A 21236-nucleotide genomic window follows, 5' to 3' on the forward strand; every position below is an offset into this window, starting at 1 on the left:
TAAAAATTATAGAAAGTGAAAAACAGAAAAACTATTGAAACAAAAAAAAGTTGTTGATTTCGACATCATTACTAGACTTTTTGCAAATTTGCTCTTATCACAACTTTCTCATCATCAACACTGATTAACCTGGTCGTTAAGATTAAGTATTGGATGGATTCATGACAAGAAGCCCTCTCTCAATCTGTTTTATTACTTCACAATCCATCATCTTTAATGTCTTTTCATCATGATTGATCTTCGCTACCATGAAAAGGATACCTATACTACTAACCTTAATTATAGGACCACCTCTTCAGTAAACGGAATTAAATACAAATTAGAAAAACAAGGAACTATACACAAAATTAAATTAAAGGACAAGACATATACTCACCCAAGATTTATTGTAAACCTAAATTGGTAAGTGTTAAATATTGAAAATCTAAACTCTCATTTATATGATATTAAAATTAACTGAAATAGTTAGTTTCAAGGTGAAATTATCATTTAATTAGTAATATATTTAAAAATAATAAAACATTATCTATTTCTCTTTTAGGGTTAGAAAACTAATAATTTTTCTCCTAAAATTAAATTTTAAAAAATTACATTTTTCCTTTGCTAAGTTTTGCATTTTCTAGTAAGTTTCCCCAATCGATGAAGACACCAAAGAAGGGGGAGAAGGGAGATATGGTCACCAAAGAGAGATAAGATTGTTGAAGGGAGAGAGAGTCAGAGAAACTCGCTAAAAAATGCAAAATCTGGCAAGGGGGAAAATGTGAATTCTTAAAATTTAATTTTTAGGAAGGAAATTATTAGTTTTCCTAAATCTATAAGAGAAATAGATAATGTTATATTATTTTTAATATATTGTTGGTTAAATAATGATTTTATCTCTGAAATTAACTATTTTTATTAATTTTAACACCATATAAATGGGTGTTTAGGTTTTCAGTACTTACCAAATACCAGTTTGGATTTACAATAAACCTTACCTAAATTAAACGATGATAAAGGTAGGCTACTAAGAAGACTTTCGTAGGAGAGTTTTCCTTGTGAAAATTCTTAGAAGAATAAAATATGGTTTGATTTTGAAAAGTTGGAGAAAAAAGTTAAAGAAAAAAAAAAGTGAAAGGATACTGTGATAGGCATGCCAACCAAGTGTAAAGATATTAAAAATAGAGTTTGTTAGAGTTAATTTATAGAGCCAATTCTCTAGACGATACAAGTTCATAATTAAGTCTTATTTATAATATCTTGTGGTATTCTTTGCCTACAATAGCATATATATGTGTGTGTGTGTGTGTGTGTGTCAAGATAAATTCATTTGAATAACCAGAGAATTAGTGTATGTCAATTAATAGTGAGAATTTTATATTCAGATAAGGTGATCATTATAGATTCGACCATAGTCCCGATATTATCCTTACCAAGGACATATGTAATATAGTTAGAATTATTATAATATTGAACAACCCCACTAAAAAATGGTGACAGATTTCATATGTCAAAACTATTCACAAACGGTTTGATGCAACATATGAGTGCATGTTGTCTAGACATGTTCATCAGACCAACCCACCAAGAGGATTTTGTATGGATGGTTATATCAGTGTCTATGAAACATATCCTTTAAATAAACATTGGTACATATGACTTTTCACCTTGAGGTCAATAAAAGGTCTTGTACAAGGATTTATATAGTTTTACATCAGCCCAATGTAGTCCTTAAGAAATGATTGCCAAAATGATTGTGATTAGGCATATTAAGAGATTTATGAAGAGTATAGTTTATTAACAAAAAAGTCATTACTCTTAGGTATAAGAGTTGATATCTATGATAGGTTTACTAAAGATATCAAAAACCAATTGAATTTTTTGTCACAATAGGATTTAGCCATTGTTCATTATAATATTGTTTGGTTATTGATATAGATGTCAGTCTATGCATATTAAAGATTCTTGAAAATAGACACTAATTATATACTCAACCTCAATGAGATATCGTATGATAAAATAATTGAACTGTACAATAACTATATTATTGACATGTAAAAGTTAATCTGATGGGAACCAAAGCCAAGTTGTAACACCCAGAGGTAAGCCCAAGGCCCTTTAATCTTTTCCTAATTTTAGGATTTGCAATTAATGATTTTTCAAAGATACATGCCCGTGTATGGAGGCATACATGGTCGTTATGGTTAGTAGGAAGTCAAACGTTTGGATCAAATTATGATTGCAGTGAAATAAGAAGTTGCTCTAGTTATGCAACTTGATACACACCCGTGTATGACCTATACACACCCTTGTATCGCATGCTGAAATTAAAATAAGATGCGATAACTTTAATTCTCCCACATTATCATTTATAACTATGAAAAGCAAAAAGTGTAAGAGTGAGAGAGAGGGAGTAATTTTGTCACCTGAGGAGTCATTATCGATCACTGGAATCACTATAGCCAGCAAGGGAAACGTTTTCATCAAAATTCAAGTAAGTATGCCAACCCTTAGCGAGTTTAATGTGAATTTGCATGTTATAGTGATAAGTTGGCTTATTGATCTTGTTATATACTTATGTATGATAGTGCTTGTTGATTTGATTAATAGGATGATATATATTTATGTTATAGTCAAAGATTTAACGCAAAGATTATGTGTTATTATGAATATATAGGTTTATATATGCTATTGTGATCAATTTAAGGTTGATTTGCTTGAGCACATATATTTATATTACTGCATTCTAAATATAGAAACTGGTAAGACTCGTGAATGAGGCTTAAGAAGTGGAATAAATATGTGATGTAGTGATACTTGGGGTTTTTGTAATAGATATGATGAATGGATGAATTATGATGTTTACAGATGTATAAATTGCTTCCTTCATGTATGTTTAAATGCATAAAAAGTTGATCTAGGGTTCTTAAAGCCTTTTGTATACATTTTGGTTGTGTTGATTTGTAAAAAAAAGGTGATCAGAAAGGCGTAGGAACCCTAGGGCATGAATTCCAAATTATGACGCATGGTTATATATGGTCCCATACACGTCTATGTGTTGTTTTAGATATTTCAAAAGTTCAAGATTCCAATGCTTGTTTTGAGGGAAGACCTACACGATCGTGTGGTATAGGACACAAGTCCATGTATGACTTTCCAAAAATATACAATATGTGTGGTTAAAAACACATGGTTTTTACACATGGACCATTATACACGAAAGTGTGTCAAAGTCGTATCCTCATGTGCACTTACTCTATGCATGACTTTGTGTTGAGTGACACATACCTGTGTATATAGGTTGGAAGACACACAGGTGTGGGTAGAGATGCACAAGATCGTGTACCCCTAGACAAAGACAAAAAACGATTATACCCCCTCCACTATGTGCATAGAAGAGGAGAGTTAAAAAAGAATAATAATGAGCCATCAGAGGATAAAAAATTTAAGAAAAGCATAAATTAGAAGCCCGACTACGTGGACAATGGCACAAGCTCAGATTGAGTCAAATCTAGGTTAGAAGCCAACAACCTTAAGTCTAGTATCACACATTTAGATAGTTACCAACTATATGCATAAATGATAAGAATCGTGAAGGCAATATGGTTGGATACCTATAAGATGCATCATGCACTTAGCATTAAGGCATATAGCCACCCGTTTTAGTTTAGGTGTGCATGGTTAGAATATGACTTTTAGGTATTCCTCATATGATCAACCAGATGCATCACATATGTACTCAAGTTAAGAGCTATCTATAGATGGTTAGTCAGCAATTACGATCAGCTTATGTGGTAAGAGAAGAAGTTATTATCAAAGATTTTCCTATGTGATCAAGGTGTCCTAATTAGTTGGCCCAATAGGTTGTTTAGCATGTGCACAAGGCACAATAACAACTTTCACCAAGACATTAGATATTTCAATTCCAATTTAGGTCTTCATAGCTTCCGTGGATGATCCATGATAAGACACTGAAATGCTATAGTGTGATCACATTCAGCTTACGAAGGGAACACAAGTTTTATCACAAGTTATTTATAATAGTTTTAGGTGTCAAAAGGTCACCATTTACTGAGTTTTACTCATGCATTTCTTTTAGTATGTTATGTAGGTAGAGGTGAGTAGTAAGACAGACATAAGATCCAGTGGTCTAGCGAGCAACTATGTGAAAGAAAGGGGGTGCTTATGAAAATTTAGTTTTATCGTACATACAACTATCAGTATTGTCATTATTATTATTATTTTTAGACATAGTGATTACTTATGATTTATACAATTATTTTATATCAGAGATTTTTATATACTTATTTTTTATGAGTTTTAATTAATAAAGTAGTTATTTTTATTACATCATATTTTTGCACATTTATGATTATGACCATGCATTAATGGTTTTAAATAACTCATTTGTACACATTTTTTTAGGTTACATTCCCATCAAGGGAATGTATCTGAAAAAATGTGTTACATTTATGGTATTAGAGCATGATCTTGGTATCCAAAAAGGTGAAAAAAATTTATATGTTTAAAAAATACATATAGAGTTAAGTAAAAAAGTAACCCCTCATACAAGGTTGACTCCTCCATATGCCTACCATTGTAAGTATAATATACTTGTTTCTAGATTAAAGTAATATCTGCCTAAAGGTTGTTATGATTTTAGGATGAGAAGATCCAAGAGGTTAATCAAAGATGCCCTAAAGGTCCCTAGCTAAGGAAAGAGCCAAGTAGAGGCTAAGGTACAGACATCTAGTGTACCAGTTGTACCCTCCGTTGATAATGTTATCATCTGTAGGTCATAGAAGAGGTTTTGATATAGAATAGCGAGGCATCAACCAATGTTAGACACCTAGTTTAGACTCTGCTCATGTTAGAACAACATTCAAATATGGAGATAGCCTCTCAATAGAGTAAAAGGAATGCAAGAGCACTTTGAGTAGAGGTTGTTGGTAGCAGTAAAGGACAGACACATCTTATTTAAAACCTATCTGGTTATCATCAACCCCTAGATTTCAAAGGTAATACAGTATCAACTAGATTACCAATAAGGACTAACTAGAGGTAATAAAGAATGTCATGAAAATCTACTCTATGATAAAGGTCAAAAAGATATAGTACACTAGCCTCTTGTTGAACGATGACACTAAAGCCTAATGGTAAATGTTGTATGGAACCTATCGAGTTTCAAAGATGACATGGCTAACTTCAAACAAGTTTTTGAGTCAAAGTATGTTTCAGTTGATGTCATGTATGTGAAGGCACAAGAGTTCCTCTATCTGAGGCAAAGGTGATGTGTGTATGAAATACACACAAATAGGGTTATAATAATATAGTTTCAAAGTGAATTTTGGTCCATTTTGTCAAATTCTTTAAGTTTTATTTAATCTTGATGGCTTGATCTTATTTTTTTCTTTGAATTATATTTGTAGATGATTTGGAGTCATTCAAGCCCTTTTTAGAGTGAAAATGGAAGCTTAAAGAAACAAATGAGAAAGGTTTACATCAAGAGGCAGAGAGTAATTATGGCCAGTCTTATGGTCATAATTAGTGCCCATAATTACTGGGCGTAAATAAAAAAAAAACAGAAAATAGGGTTAAGTGACAGGTATAAAAAGAAAATTTCGTCTTCTCCAAAGGGGGGACCAAATATACAGCAGCTCAAAGGATTTTTAGAAAGAGAAAGCTTCAAGAAACAAGTAGAAGAGGGAAGATCCAAGCTTAAGGATAGAAGACCCAAGAGAATCAAGATTTGAAGACCTTAAAGTTTTTCTTATCTCTCTTATTATCTTCTTTCATTGATTCAAAATGTCTCTCTCTAAAACTTTATCTTGTAGTTTGAATTTTATAACCATGAATAGCTCATTTCCTTTGCTAGGGTTTATGATGAATCTATAAATTCTCAAGGATTATGTAATAGGTTTTGATTTTAATTAATGATGATGAATGTTCGATTTAGCAATTGTGATTTTAACTTCTTGCTTGGTGTTAGGGCCCAATACCATGCTTGTTTGTAGATTGGAGTGTGATATTGAGAAATACATACCCATTTAGTTCATGCCTTTGCTAAACCTAGGGTTTTATTTAGAGATAAATATAAACTTTTTATGGGTAAATTGATTGTCATAGAAATTAATGGGTTTTGATTAACAACATACCACGAAAGTAGGTAAGCTTTTAATCTTAACACGCCTAATTAACCTTGAGAGAGGAATTGGGTAAAATAGGATAATCAACCATCAATAATTCATCTTATCATTGATTTTAATTGGATTCGTTACTGATTTTGAGTAATTGATAGTGAAATCATAAACCCTAGGCTTCTCTATAATTGGTATTTAACTTTTAATTTGTTAGGTAATTATTTTCCTTTGATAATTTCTATTTAGTTAGTTGCTTTATTTTATTATTTTTAATTCAATCCTAATCCATAGCATTTTTGTTTCTCTAGCTAATTTAAACTATAAAACAAGCTAGTATTCAACAACCAATCTCTGTGGGACCGACATCTTTCTATATTACTTGATTGACTCGTATACTTGCGAGCCATTGGCAACAAGTTTTTGGCGCCGTTGCCGGGGATTGGTGCTTTGTTGATATTAGTATAATTTGTAGTTTGGCTAGACTAGAGTTTTGTTTTATTTTATTTTATTCTTGTTCTATTTGATTTCTAGTTATCTTTGTTCTTTCTTTGTAGGTACTCTATTGGTTTATGACCAGATCTCAAAATCCAGAATTATTGGATTTTGACCCAGAAATCGAGAGAACCTTTAGAAGACGTAGAAGAGAAAGACAAGTAAGACAAAAAGTTGCCATGGAAGATAACATCAACAATTAACGAGCTCTTCGTGATTATGTTGTACCTACTGCACATGATGGTTATTCTAGTGTAGTGAGGCCCTGTGGGTGCTAACAATTTTGAGATTAAACCTTCTATTGTTCAGATGGTGCAACAAAACCAATTTAGAGGGTTAGAAAATGAAGATCCACATGTCCACTTGTCACGTTTCTCTCAGATATGTGACACCTTCAAAATGAATGGGGTTTCTGAAGATGCAATCAAATTGAGGCTATTTCCATTTTCTTTGAAGGATAGGGTAACATCTTGGTTGGATTCTAGGGCACCTGGTGCACTCACTACTTGGCAAGCATTTTTCGAAGCTTTCCTTGCAAAATATTTTCCACCTGGTAAAACAGTCAAATTAAGAAATGAGATTGCCACTTTTTGCCAAAGGGATGATGAGTCTTTATATGAAGCTTGGGAAAGGTTCAAAGATCTACAGAGACAATGTCTTCATCATGGTTTGCCTGACTGGCTAGTTGTTCAAACTTTCTATAATGGTCTTTCTCACTCGTTGAAAAGTATTTTGGATGCAGCTGCTAATGGGTCATTAATAGGTAAAACATCTAGTATGGCTTTGCACTTGATTGAAGAAATGGCTTCCAACAGTTGTCGATGGCCTAATGATAGAGCTAGTCAAAGAAGACATTTGGGAGTACATGAAGTGGATGGAATTACTATGGTGAATGCTAAGTTGGATGCATTGACAAAGAAATTGGAGAGATTAGATATGAAAGTTGTAAGAACTTCTAGTTATGAGAATTGTGGAGGAGATCATGCGAGCTCTGAATGCCAAATGGGTACCCACTATACACATGAGCCTACAAATGAGCAAGTGAATTTTCTCAATTATAACTAAAGGGGACAGGGTAATCCTTACTCAAATACATATAACCCAGGTTTGAGGAACCACCCAAACTTTGCATGGTCAAACCAAGCCAATACTTCTAACCCAAACCAGAATTTTAAGCAACCACCTCTAGGATTCCAAGCTAGAAACACTAACCCCCAACCTTTACACCATCTTCAGCCTCCTCAAGAGCAAAAATCAAATCTAGAATTGATGATGGAGAATTTCATTCTTGCCCAAAAACAAAAAGGCGATGCTCAAGATGAAGCGATTAGACAACTTACTGCGAAGGTGGATCAATTGGCCACACATAATAAGATGCTTGAAGTACAATTGGGCCAACAAGCAAGTACTTCCAATTCTAGGGAAATGGGAAAACTACCTAGCCAACCTCAAAATCCAAAGGAGCATTGTAAGGCAATTATCACCAGGAGTGGTAAACAATTAGCTGAACCTATAGGCAAGGTTGAAAATGAGCTTGATGAGCAAAAAGATGTTGAAAAGTCTAGTGAAGAAGATACATTGAAGAAAAAGGTTGAGGTAAATATCCAAGAAGCCCCTGAAAAGCAAGTTCCATCCAAAACATATTCAACACCTTTGCGTTTCCCTCAAAGGTTCCAAAAGGCAAAGCTTGATCAACAGTTTGGAAAGTTTTTGGATGTTTTCAAGCAAATACATCTCAATGTTCCTTTTATGGAGGCTATAACTCAAATACCGACGTATGCCAAGTTTCTCAAAGATATCCTCTCAAATAAAAGGAAACTTGAAGAATTTGAAACGATGACTCTCTCAGAGGAATGCAGTGCTATTTTACAAAATAAGCTACCACCAAAGCTTAAGGATCCAGGGAGTTTGTCTATTCCTTGTGTAATTGGTAAAGAATCTTTTGAAAAAGCTTTATGTGATCTTGGTGCAAGTATAAGTCTAATGCCTTTATCTATTTGTAGGAGATTGGAGCTTGGAGAATTAAAACCTACAATAGTGACCCTGCAATTGACGGATAGATCCATAAAGTATCTTACAGGGATAATGGAAAACGTGCCAATTAAAGTTAGAAAATTTTATATCCCTGTAGACTTTGTGGTTTTGGAAATGGAAGAGGATATTCAAGTTCCTCTTATTTTGGGAAGACCATTCTTAGCCACAGCAGGAGCAATCATTGATGTTAAAAATGGAAAACTCACTTTTGAGATTAGAGATGAAAAAGTAGAGTTTAATGTTTTTCAAATGTCAAAGCAACCTAATATTGTGAATTCTTGTTGTAGGGTTGACATTATTGATGATTGCGTGAAAGAAGTCTTTATCAAGAAATACCCTGAGGATTCACTCGAGTCATGCATTATTCACGGAGCTTCAGTCAAAGATGAAAATATGAAAATTGCAGCCTTTGCTCAGCTTATGGAAGCAAATCCTAAGGTTGCTCCCATTTTGAATTTCAAGTATGAAGAACTCGAGACAGGTAACCATTCTCTTCTTTCTCTTAAAGCGGAAGATTCACCCAAGGTAGATCTTAAACCACTTTCTGCTAATTTGAGGTATGCTTTTCTTGGCCCTAATTCTACTTATCCTGTAATTATAAATGTTAAATTAAATGATGAACAAGAAGATAAGTTGTTTAGGGAACTTAGAGCATATAGAAAAATCATTGGTTATAACATTCATGATATCAAGGGAATAAGCCCTACCATTTGCATGTATCGTATCCATATGCTTGATGATTTCAAACCTACCATTGAACATCAAAGAAAATTGAATCCTATCATGAAAGAGGTAGTGAGAAATGAAGTCATTAAATTATTGGATGCAGGGATTATCTATCCCATTTTTTATAGCTCATGGGTAAGTCCAGTATATGTGGTACCAAAGAAAAGGGGTATGATTGTTGTCAAGAATGAGAATAATGATTTGATACCAACTAGGACAGTCACAGGGTGGAGGATGTGTATTGATTATAGAAAGCTTAATAGTGCCACCTGTAAGGATCACTTTCCCCTTCCTTTCATTGATCAAGTTTTGGAGAGACTAGCAAACTATTGTTATTTTTGCTATCTAGATGGGTATTCGGGATTCTTTCAAATCCCCATTCACCCAAAAGACCAGGAAAAGACCACCTTCACATGCCCTTATGGCACATTTGCCTATAGGCGTATGCCTTTTGGTCTTTGCAATGCACCTGCTACCTTTCAAAGATGTATAATGTCTATATTTTCTGATTTTGTTGAGCAGATTATGGAAGTGTTTATGGATGATTTTTCTGTGTATGGAACATCCTTTGATGATTGTTTGCTTAACTTATCTAAGGTTTTGCAGAGGTGCAAAGAAGTCAATTTAGTGCTTAATTGGGAGAAATGCCATTTTATGGTGAAAGAAGGGATAGTTCTTGGGCATAGAGTCTCACAAAGGGGGATTGAGGTAGATAAAACAAAAGTTGAAGTAATTGAGAAGATGCCTCCACCAACATCAGTAAAAGGAGTTCGGAGTTTTCTTGGCCATGTTGGGTTCTATAGGCGTTTTATTAAGGATTTTTCAAAAATTGCTAAACCTTTGTCAAATTTACTTGCTAAAGATATTCCTTTTAACTTTGACCAACATTGTCTTGATTCTTTTTACAGGTTAAAGGAAGCACTGATTTCAGCTCCCATTATGCAACCACCAGATTGGAGTTTACCTTTTGAAGTAATGTGTAATGCTAGTGACTTCGCTGTAGGGGCAGTTTCAGGGCAAAGGAAAGACAAAAAGGTTTATGCAATTTACTATACCAGTCACACTTTGAATGAAGCACAAGTCAATTATGCCACCACTAAGAAAGAACTTCTTGCAGTTGTGTTTGCTTTTGATAAGTTCAGGTCTTATTTAGTGGGGTCTAAGGTCATAGTCTACACAGATCACTCAGTCATTAAATATCTCCTAAATAAGAAGGATGCAAAACTGAGGTTGATTAGGTGGATATTGCTTCTTCAAGAGTTTGACTTAGAGATAAAGGATAAAAAGGGGACAAAAAATGTTGTTGCTGATCATTTATCCCGTTTGGAGCAAGATAAGTGTGGAGGTTTTGACAAAAGTCTACCTATTGATAACTCTTTTCCAAATGAACAACTATTAGAGATATCTCATTAGGTAGTACCATGGTATGTAGATTATATGAATTATCTTGTGTGTGGTGTATTACCTCCAGAGATGAATAACCAACAAAAGAAAAAGTTCTTGTGGGAGGTGAAAAACTATTATTGGGAAGAGCCACTGCTTTACAAAAGATGTTTTGATGGGATTGTGCGACGATGCTTACCACAAGAAGAGATGGAAAATGTTTTAACCCATTGTCATTCTCTTGAATGTAGAGGTCATTTTAGCGCCACTAAGACAGCAGCTAAGGTGCTCCAAAGTGGGTTCTATTGGCCAACCCTTTTTCAAGATGCGAGGAAATTTGTTCTAACGTGTGATAGGTGCCAAAGAACTGGAAACATTTCAAGGAGGAATGAAATGCCTTTAAACAGTATACTTGAGATTGAAATTTTTGATATGTGGGGCATTGACTTCATGGGGCCATTTCCTACGTCTTATGGGAATAAATATATCTTAGTTGCTGTAGATTATGTTTCTAAATGGGTTGAGGCACTAGCAAGTCCATCCAATGATGCTAGGGTTGTGGTGAGGTTCTTAAAGAAATATATCTTTGCAAGATTTGGGACTCCAAGAGCTATTATTAGTGATGGTGGTTCTCACTTTTGTAATCACGTATTTGGGAAATTATTAAAGAAATACGGAGTTACCCATAAGGTTATAACTCCATACCACCCTCAAACTAACGAGCAAGTTGAGATTTCTAATAAGGCAATCAAGAGCATACTTGAGAAAACCGTAAGTGCTTCAAGGAAAGATTGGAGTTTGAGATTGGATGATGCGTTTTGGGCATACCACACAACCTTTAAAAATCCCATTGGTACATCCCCTTTTCGCCTTATCTACGGTAAGTCTTGTCATCTTCCAGTGGAGCTAGAGCATCGAGCTTATTGGGCTACTAAGTTTCTGAACTTTGATTTAAAGAAAGCCGGTGAAAAACGTCTCCTCCAACTAGATGAGTTAGAAGAGTTTAGATTGGATGCCTATGAGAATGCCAAAATATACAAGGAAAGAACCAAAAGGTGGCATGATAAGCATATTTTAAAGAAAGACTTCAAAGAAGGTGATCAAGTGTTGCTTTTCAACTCAAGATTGAAGCTTTTTCCAGGAAAACTTAAGTCACGGTGGTCCGGTCCTTTTAAAATCTTAAAGGTATTTCCCCATGGGGCCGTTGAGGTGTGGAGTAAAAATTCTGGAACATTTAAGGTTAATGGGCAGAGGCTGAAGCCATATTTTGTTGGTGACCAAGTGAAAGTGGAGGCATCTCAACCACTGTCCAATCCCCCAACTTAAGTCTCATAATCAGTCAAGCTAAGGACCATAAATTAGCGCTCTTGGGAGGCAACCCAAGTTTTTCTTCTCTTAAAGAATTTTCTTTTAGTTTATTGATGAATAATTTTCCCCACATTTAGTTTAAAATTGTTCTTTTTGTTTATTTTAGGTTGATTTTGGAATGTCTAGCAATTGAAGTACAAGTATGGACATGAAGAGTATTTTCAAGTTAAAAGGGGGGTACAATTAAATTTCGCTCAATTTGATGTTTTAATTGGTTGTGATTTGTTTGATTAATTGTGTTCTTACCATTGATTGCATTAATTGGATTTTGTGATTTCTTTGTGGTGTTGAATTGGTTGATGAAGAGTGTGAAATTTGAATTTCCTCATAAATTCTATTTTGAGCTGAAAAGAGCAGTGTTTATAGGTAGCAAATATGGGCATAAGAGTGCCCATAATTGGCCTCTAGAAAAAAATGAGGAAGAAATGAGGAAGAGTGTTTATAGGCAGCAAATATGGGCATAAGAGTACCCATAATTGGCCTCTGAAAAAAAATGAGAAAGAGTGTGTTGGGTTGTTTATCTTTCATTTTTTTTTTTTACTTATTTATGTTTTATTTTATTTTAGTTTTATTTTGCCTTTTACTTTATTTTATTTTTATTATTATTATTTTTGCCCTTCTATGCATATCTATATATATATATATATATATATATATATATATATATATATATATATATATATATATATATATTTCGTTTATATACATACATTTGAAACCCTAATTTTTATTTTACTTCCCCCCTTTCAGCACTGCACCTTTCTTCTCCATTCTCCCGACCACAACCCTTTTCTGCTCTCATTTCCTTTTCTAAATTTTAGCCACAAATTGACGCGTCAGCCTTCCAGCTTCTTCCAATTTCATTTCATTTCTTCTCAAACGCGTCAACCCCACAACACTGCAGAAACAGAATTCACTCCAGCCCCAGAAAAACGTAATTCACATCTTCCTTGGCAGCCCCTCCATTTCACACATTTCAGCCACGCGTTAGCCCCACTCTTTCACACTGCAGTTCTATGCTCCAGCTTCAACAAAACTCGCACGTTTCTTCCTTGCCAGCCCCACCACTTCATCCATCTCAAGCAAAAATCTGACGCGTCAACTTGAAACGGAAAACATCACACTCGTCAGCCCCACTTTTTTTTCCATCCTAAAATTCGTAAATTCGTCAGCCTTCCAGCTTCTTCCAATTTTATTTCTTCTCAATGCGTCAGCCCCTAATTTTTTTTTTCGCACTTGTTCCCTCGAATTTTCACTTCTTCCTCACACTAAAGCCACGCATCCAAGTCTAATTTTTCTTCACATTTCTTTTCAAAACAGTCCCACATTTTTTTAGTCTACATGGAACAAATTTTTCGTTCTAAAATGGGTCGGATTAAATGCATTTCTAACAAAAAGAGGCCATATGAACGCCTGAGCAATTTGTCTTCAACAGCACCATCATCCTCTTCTCCGAGAACCAGCGACACAACATCACCGTCACCTCCTCGTTCAGCTCTGAAGACATCTAAAAATGCATTGAAGCCCAAAAGAAAGCAGCAGGAACACAAATCACGTCCTACAGCAGTGAAACGTACTCCACGGGCATCTCGAGCAAGCTCTGGACCTTTGTTACTCTTCCCCCGCACTTTGCAATTTTCTGATATCGATCAAATGAGCAGGTATGAAAAGCTTTTACCTAGAAAAATTATCCCAACATTGTATTTAGATCATCATACCCTAGAAACTTTGAATCTATATAATGACATCCATAAAATCATGCTTAGGGTAGGTTGGGAAAAATTTTATCAAATCCATCACCATACCTTTAAAGAGCTTACCTTAGAATTTCTAAGTTCTTACCAATTTGTTGATGATCCCACTAGTTCAGCCTATGGGTTAATGAGTTTCAAATTTAGTAATAAACATTACAGTTTAGCCCTTAGTGATATAAATGCAATTTTCGGTTTCCCAAATGATGGGGTAACACCCCGCCATATGGGCAGTTTTAATTATGCAGACGTGTGGCACAGTTTGACACACCATATCTTCTGCAAGTCACCTTTGGATAAAGCATCCAAATTGAGCAGTCCCCTCCATAGGATTTTACATCGGTTTATTGTGAAAAATATTTATGCAAGAGGGGACAATGATGGCATTGTTACTAAAACCGATTTGTTCTTGCTCCATTGTTTAATTAATGGCACAAAAATTAATGGTGGACCTTTTTAAGACAAAGATTCAAATATACAGCCTTGGATGAAAAAAATAGAAAGGGAAACATTGCTTGTAGGGGTTTTATAACAGCGATAGCTATCGCTGTTGGGGCTTTTAGTGTGTCGCAGCGTGGGTATGCACCAATAGTAGGGGAAAAACTTATCAACCTTGAAATGCTTAGAAAAATAGGTATTTGCCAAAAAATTGCAAATGGTTCTTATGTCTTAATAGGTGAAAACCCTACTCAAGAGCAAATGGGGGAAGAGGCAGAGGTCCCAATCTAAGAGGCAACACCTGAAAGCTCCAACGTAATGGCAAGTTTGCAAACGCTAGAAAAGCGACAACTCAAGCTTCAAAAGAAACTAAAAAAAATCAGCAGCATGTTAAAAGCCTACTTTCATCACCAAGGATTCACTTCTTCCCCTTCTCTACTTGATCAGAGCTCCTCCACATCCAATTCAGAATCTGACCACTAATCATGATGATGTTTTCACTCGTTCTAATGTTTACTTTTTATTTTGGACCGACTTTCATTATGCTTTGTTTTATGCAGTCACATTTTGACGAATTGATTCATTTGATATTTTGATGACTGTATTAATGTTGATAGATTGGAAACTTAGACCATATGATATTCTCTTGATGTGGTTGGATGCATTTGAGTAGTTTATGTTGATTCAATATGATGTTTCCCTAGTTTAATGATGATTTGGTGCTCAATTTATTGGGTTGCATGTGGCTTATTAATATGGAGATTTGATGAAGATTTTAATGTACAGGTTCCTATAATTGAAATGTCAAGCTTATTGGAAAAGTGTTGCTGATTTATTCATTATTTGATTTTTTATTTTTGCCGATGGAGATTATTGCATATGTGGATCCATAATTGTTGATAATGTTGTTATCTTTCTCTTTTCATTAGTTGGATGTGATTCTTTGAGAACTCTTTTGCTAGATAGTGCAATTTTGTTTATAATTTACTCATTCTAATTTCAGGGACAATGTTTGCATTTTCATCCAATTTCATCACATGAGCTTATCCTGAGCCAGGGAGTTTTCATCTTTTTCCTCTTCTCTTATCCATGCTTAGTTATGCTTTCTTTATTACATGTTGAATAAACATTGAGGACAATGTTTGTCTTAAGTGTGGGGGGAGTCTTTAATGTTAATTTTGCAATTTCATTTTCAATTCTTAGATTAGGTTTAATTTTCATGTAGTTTTTATTTTCAGTTTTAAATCAAGCCCCCATTTGTTTATCCCTTCTTTGATTTTGGACTAAATTTTGCAAATTCACTTTTAGTACCTTAAAAGACACATTTGTGAAAATATTTTTAGGTGATATGAATGATTAGAGCACCTTTGGCAATCGAACCCACTTTTTGTCTGTAAAAGGCAAAGAGTGTTGATACATTCATGATTGGTGATAGAGTTACTATTGTTGCATTTGTCGTTCAGAGTTTGTTGTGCATGTGGTCATCTTTTTCGAAATTGTTTTGCTTACTTAGAGAGGGCTTATTCGTGCTTAGACATATTTTTTTTAGTGTCTCACGAGTCCTAGAACTTGTCACTCAATCTTTCGAGGCGAAATAAAAGTTGCTTGCATTGATAAGGGATATGATATAGGCATTTCTTTGATTCTTTGTATACCTCAAATTGCCTTATTCTCTTAGCTAACCTTTATAAATGTTTAATCTCTTGTTAGCCCTTTGAGCCATTTTCTTTTGTGTTTTATTTACAACCTTTTGCATTTTCTTTGTTTTAACCCTCAATCACCCACCTAGCTAATAAATTTATTAAACCTACCCTTTACATGAGTATATTATTGATGAGATAAGTGGATTTGCATGTGTTTTTTTTTAGATCAATTGAAAAGGAAGAATGAAGAAAAATGAGAAAGTCATGGCATTAACATTCTATATGCCCCATGTACAAAGAAATAAGTTTGGGGGATTTTGAGAGAATTATATATATTCATACATGTAGCAAAAAAAAAAAAAAACAAAAAAACAAAAACAAAAACAAAAACAAAAAAAAAATAGAAAAAAAAGGAAAAAAATAGAAAAAAAAGGAAAAAAATAGAAAAAAAAATCTCTTCACATATTATTAGTGCAATTTATATTCACATTTCTTCCCTATTCTTTATTTTGTAATCATGTAGATCTTTACTTCCTCATTAATAATATACTCATGTTCATTTGTCAACTCATTTATCCTTTTATTCTTGAACCCATACCCCTAGCCACGTTACAACCTAAATAAAGACCTATTGATCCTTTTGAATTGTATTGCACCTTCATTAGTGGAGATAGGTTGTTTGATTTTGCCTATGAGACTTGGTTGACTTTATTTAGAGATCATGAAGATTGCTAAGTACGTATATGCCTATCTGAAGTGCAACAGTTTTGGTGAGATTGATCACTGCATACATTTTCAGTTTGATTTTTTGTGACTCTTGTTTTCTTTAGATCCGAGATAGAGTGTCTCTTGCACTTAGGGCTTTTGAAGAGCAAGTTTTGGCTTTCGATTGCATTAAGGTCACTTTAAGAATTCAATTACCTAAACCTTATTGATCCTTTCAATTTTCCCTTTTGTTTCACTTTTGTTCCTTTTTGCTTGAGGACAAGCAAGTTCTTAAGTTTGGGGGAGTTTGATGTGTGTATGAAATACACACAAATAGGGGTATAATAGTATAGTTTCAAAGTGAATTTTGGTCCATTTTGTCAAATTCTTTAAGTTTTATTTAATCTTGATGGCTTGATCTTATTTTGTTCTTTGAATTATATTTGTAGATGATTTGGAGTCATTCAAGACCTTTTTACAATGAAAATGGAAGCTTAAAGAAGCAAATGAGAAGGGTTTACATCAAGAGGCAGAGAGTAATTATGGGTAGTCTTATGGTCATAATTGGTGCCCATAATTACTGGGCGTTAAAAAAAAAAAAAACAGAAAATAGGTTAAGTGACAGGTATAAAAAGAAAATTTCGTCTTCTCTAAAGGGGGAACCAAATATACAACAACTCAAAGGATTTTTAAAGAGAGAAAGCTTCAAGAAACAAGTAGAAGAGGGAAGATCCAAGCTTAAGGATAGAAGACCCAAGAGAATCAAGATTTGAAGACCTTAAAGTTTTTCTTATCTCTATTATTATCTTCTTTCATTGATTCAAAATGTCTCTCTCTTCAACTTTATCTTGTAGTTTGAATTTTATAACCATGAATAGATAATTTCCTTTGCTAGGGTTTATAATGAATCTATAAATTCTCAAGGATTATGTAATGGGTTTTGATTTTAATTAATGATGATGAATGTTCGATTTAGCAATTGTGATTTTAACTTCTTGCTTGGTGTTAGGGCCCAATACCATGCTTGTTTGTAGATTGGAGTGTGATATTGAGAAATACATACCCATTTAGTTCATGCCTTTGCTAAACCTAGGGTTTTATTTAGAGATAAATATAAACTTTTTGTGGGTAAATTGATTGTCATAGAAATTAATGGGTTTTGATTAACAACATACCACGAAAGTAGATAAGTTTTTAATCTTAACACGCCTAATTAACCTTGAGAGAGGAATTGGGTAAAATAGGATAATCAACCATCAATAATTCATCTTATCATTGATTTTAATTAGATTCGTTACTGATTTTTGAGTAATTGATAGTGAAATCATAAACCCTAGGCTTCTCTATAATTGGTATTTCACTTTTAATTTGTTAGGTAATTATTTTCCTTTGATAATTTCTATTTAGTTAGTTTCTTTATTTTATTATTTTTAATTCAATCCTAATCCATAGCATTTTTGTTTCTCTAGCTAATTTAAACTATAAAACAAGCTAGTATTCAACAACCAATCTCTGTGGGACCGATATCTTTCTATATTACTTGATTAACTCGTATACTTGCGAGCCATTGGCAACAAGTTTTTGGCGCCGTTGCCGGGGATTGGTGCTTTGTTGATATTAGTATAATTTGTAGTTTGGCTAGACTAGAGTTTTATTTTATTTTATTTTATTCTTGTTCTATTTGATTTCTAGTTATCTTTGTTCTTTCTTTGTAGGTACTCTATTGGTTTATGATCAAATCTCAAAATTCAGAATTATTGGATTTTGACCCAGAAATCGAGGAACCTTTAGAAGATGTAGAAGAGAAAGACAAGTAAGACAAAAAGTTGCCATGGAAGATAACATCAACAATTAACGAGCTATTCGTGATTATGTTGTACCTACTACACATGATGGTTATTCTAGTGTAGTGAGACCCGCTGTGGGTGCTAACAATTTTGAGATTAAACCTTCTATTGTTCAGATGGTGCAACAAAACCAATTTGGAGGGTTAGAAAATGAAGATCCACATGTCCACCTATCACGTTTCTCTCAGATATATGACACCTTCAAAATGAATGGGGTTTCTGAAGATGCAATCAAATTGAGGCAATCAAGGAGTTTTCAACTAAGTTGAACTCATTGGTCAAGTATGTGTTTGATATGGCTAATTTAGAGAGAGGCAAGCTAAATGTGTTCATGAGATGGTTAAGACCAAACATAGCCAAATATTTGATAATGAGATATAATCTTTCCAAGACTTATTTAGAGGCCCTTGAAAGAGCACCGAGATCTAAGACCATGAAATAGCATATGGTGAGGGATAGAGAGTTGTCAAATAAGCTATATAACTAGCCCTAGTGTAACATCCGAATTCAGGTGTGTCAGTAAACTCCACTCCCAAAATTACCCCTAGAATGGATTTTACAACTTGTTGTGTAAAGAAATTGTAAAAGAATTAGAGAAAACTACTAAATGAGCAATATTTTTCAAAGGGGGTAAAATGGTCATTTTACAAAGATTCAAGGGACAAAGTGGGAATTAAAATTGAAGGGCACACTTGAAATTATATGGTGGTGCTAAGGGTTTTTGGTAATTGGCTAAGGATAAAATAGTAATTTATGGAAAAGATTAAGGGCAAAATGGTCCAATAGGCTTATAAATTTATTTCTATTCATTTTCTCTTCCATTTTTGCCGAGAACCTCCATTGTTGAGCTAAAAACTTTCCTTAACCAAAATTCGTCCAAAAACCTAGCTAAACCACCTAATTTCCAGAGGCCCTAGTTATAAAAAGTGTAGATCTGTCAATTCTGGTCAGTTCTAAGGTAAGAAATTTAATTTTTAAGATATGTAAAATTTGGGAGTTTGATGGATGATCATATTTTTGGTTGATTAAGGTTGCCAGAAAGAAGAAAAGAAGGTGAATAAGCTTAAATCACCAAATCAGCAAAGAAAAGGTAAGAATTTCATACTTTACATACTTGAAGTAAATTTGAGTTAGGTTATTTAAATAACCTTTACTTATATCAATATGTAAGGTATTAGAATTAAGGTGATTTATGCTTAAAAGGATAAAGAAATTCATTATGATTCAGGATGTAATTTTTGGCCATAAGGGTAAAAAGGTAATTTTGGCCATAAGGGCAAAAATGTCATTTTATGCGATATAGGTTAATGTTGTTTAATTATGTGCATGTTATGTGAAATAACCTTTATATTAAGCCTATATTGTATAATTGAAATTAATTTGAGACATGATATATATTTATATATATAAATGCATGAGAAAATAACATGATGTTTGAGAAGGAATGAAAAGAATAAGGGAAAATAACAAATGCGCATATTTCATAATATGGATATATATGCATACATGAGGAATCATAACATATGCATGATTTAGAAAAAAATAAAGAAAGAGGAAAAATATTTTCTAAGTCATGCATGCTTTCATAGTGACTCATATGATACAGGAAAGCAGAAAACATACTTAAAATCCTTACACGCCAGCTGTACTGTGTGGACAGCAAATAAAATAATCGGTTGTACTGTGTGGACAACCAGCTGTACTGTGTGGACAGCAAATAAAATAATCGGTTGTACTGTGTGGACAGCAAAAGAAAAATATCAGCTGTACTGTATGGACAGTAAAGAAAAATATTAGCTGTACTGTGTGGACAGCAAAGAAAAATATTAGCTGTACTGTGTGGACAGCAAAGAAAAAAAAATGCGTGTAAGAGAGAATTATACTTGGTATGGTGACTGCAAGTACTATCATATGTAGTCTAGATCGATCAATGAGAAAGAGAGAGAAACAAATTAGTAAATATTTTATGAAAGTCATTTGCATTAGAATTATGCATACAAGCCTGTGTGGCTGATAAAGAGTTAAGAAAGATGTACGAACAGAAAATAGAAATGTCATGACACTCATACATGCATAAATCATAATGAGTGATTCATATCTGTATAATAAGGAAATGAATAAATGTGTGAAAGAAAAGAATTATGATATGTGTTAAATGCGTGTTCTGTGTCAATTATTTTGTTGTAAATAGTTCAGACACGCTGAGTATGGAAAAAATTATAAAAGATTAATACTGGTATGAAATACTTTAAGTGTTTAGTATGATTTTCTTACTGAGCCATAGTCGCTCACTCCGTTTAATTTAATATTTTACAGGTAAAAAAATGCAGCAAAGGTTCCCGGGGAGCACTAATGAGACATGAGGCTAAGGCAGGAAGGCACCATAATTTTGTTGACTTAAATGTTATGATGTATATGTAATATATATATATATATATATATATATATATGACTAGTTTGGAAAATTAGTTATAAAGTTTCTGTGGGTGATAATTTTTTTTATGATAGTTATTATTATGTACTTATTTTATTTATTATGATTATGTGATGAAAATCCAGTCGATTGGTAGGACTAGTTTGTGTGAATTACAAATTGGGAGTGTTACAGGGCATAATGAAAAAGAGAAAAATATTCCCGGGCCCTCTAAAATAGGAGAACTCATGCCGTTTTTCTGTAACACACCCAATGGTTAGGAGAGGTTACACCTAGTGTAAAGACAGAGTAAACTG

At 33.7% G+C, this 21236-nt stretch overlaps 1 protein-coding gene and 1 non-coding gene across 2 annotated transcripts; one reads left to right on the forward strand and one right to left on the reverse strand.

The window, feature by feature from the left end:
• Positions 1-7175: 7175 nt before the first annotated feature.
• Positions 7176-7282, reverse strand: LOC123226625. Its single transcript, XR_006504374.1, has one exon. It is a non-coding gene; the product is annotated as a small nucleolar RNA R71 (small nucleolar RNA).
• A 5570-nt stretch (positions 7283-12852) lies between these two features.
• On the forward strand, positions 12853-16338 carry LOC123225178. Its single transcript, XM_044649060.1, has 2 exons — positions 12853-13783; positions 15315-16338. Exons 1-2 carry the CDS (start codon positions 13464-13466, stop codon positions 15361-15363), a joined length of 369 nt encoding a protein of 122 aa, XP_044504995.1. The 5' UTR covers positions 12853-13463; the 3' UTR covers positions 15364-16338.
• The last annotated feature ends 4898 nt before the right edge of the window (positions 16339-21236 follow it).

The sequence above is a fragment of the Mangifera indica genome, chromosome 9 (genome assembly GCF_011075055.1).
Source record: "Mangifera indica cultivar Alphonso chromosome 9, CATAS_Mindica_2.1, whole genome shotgun sequence".
In the NCBI taxonomy this organism is placed as follows: domain Eukaryota; kingdom Viridiplantae; phylum Streptophyta; class Magnoliopsida; order Sapindales; family Anacardiaceae; genus Mangifera; species Mangifera indica.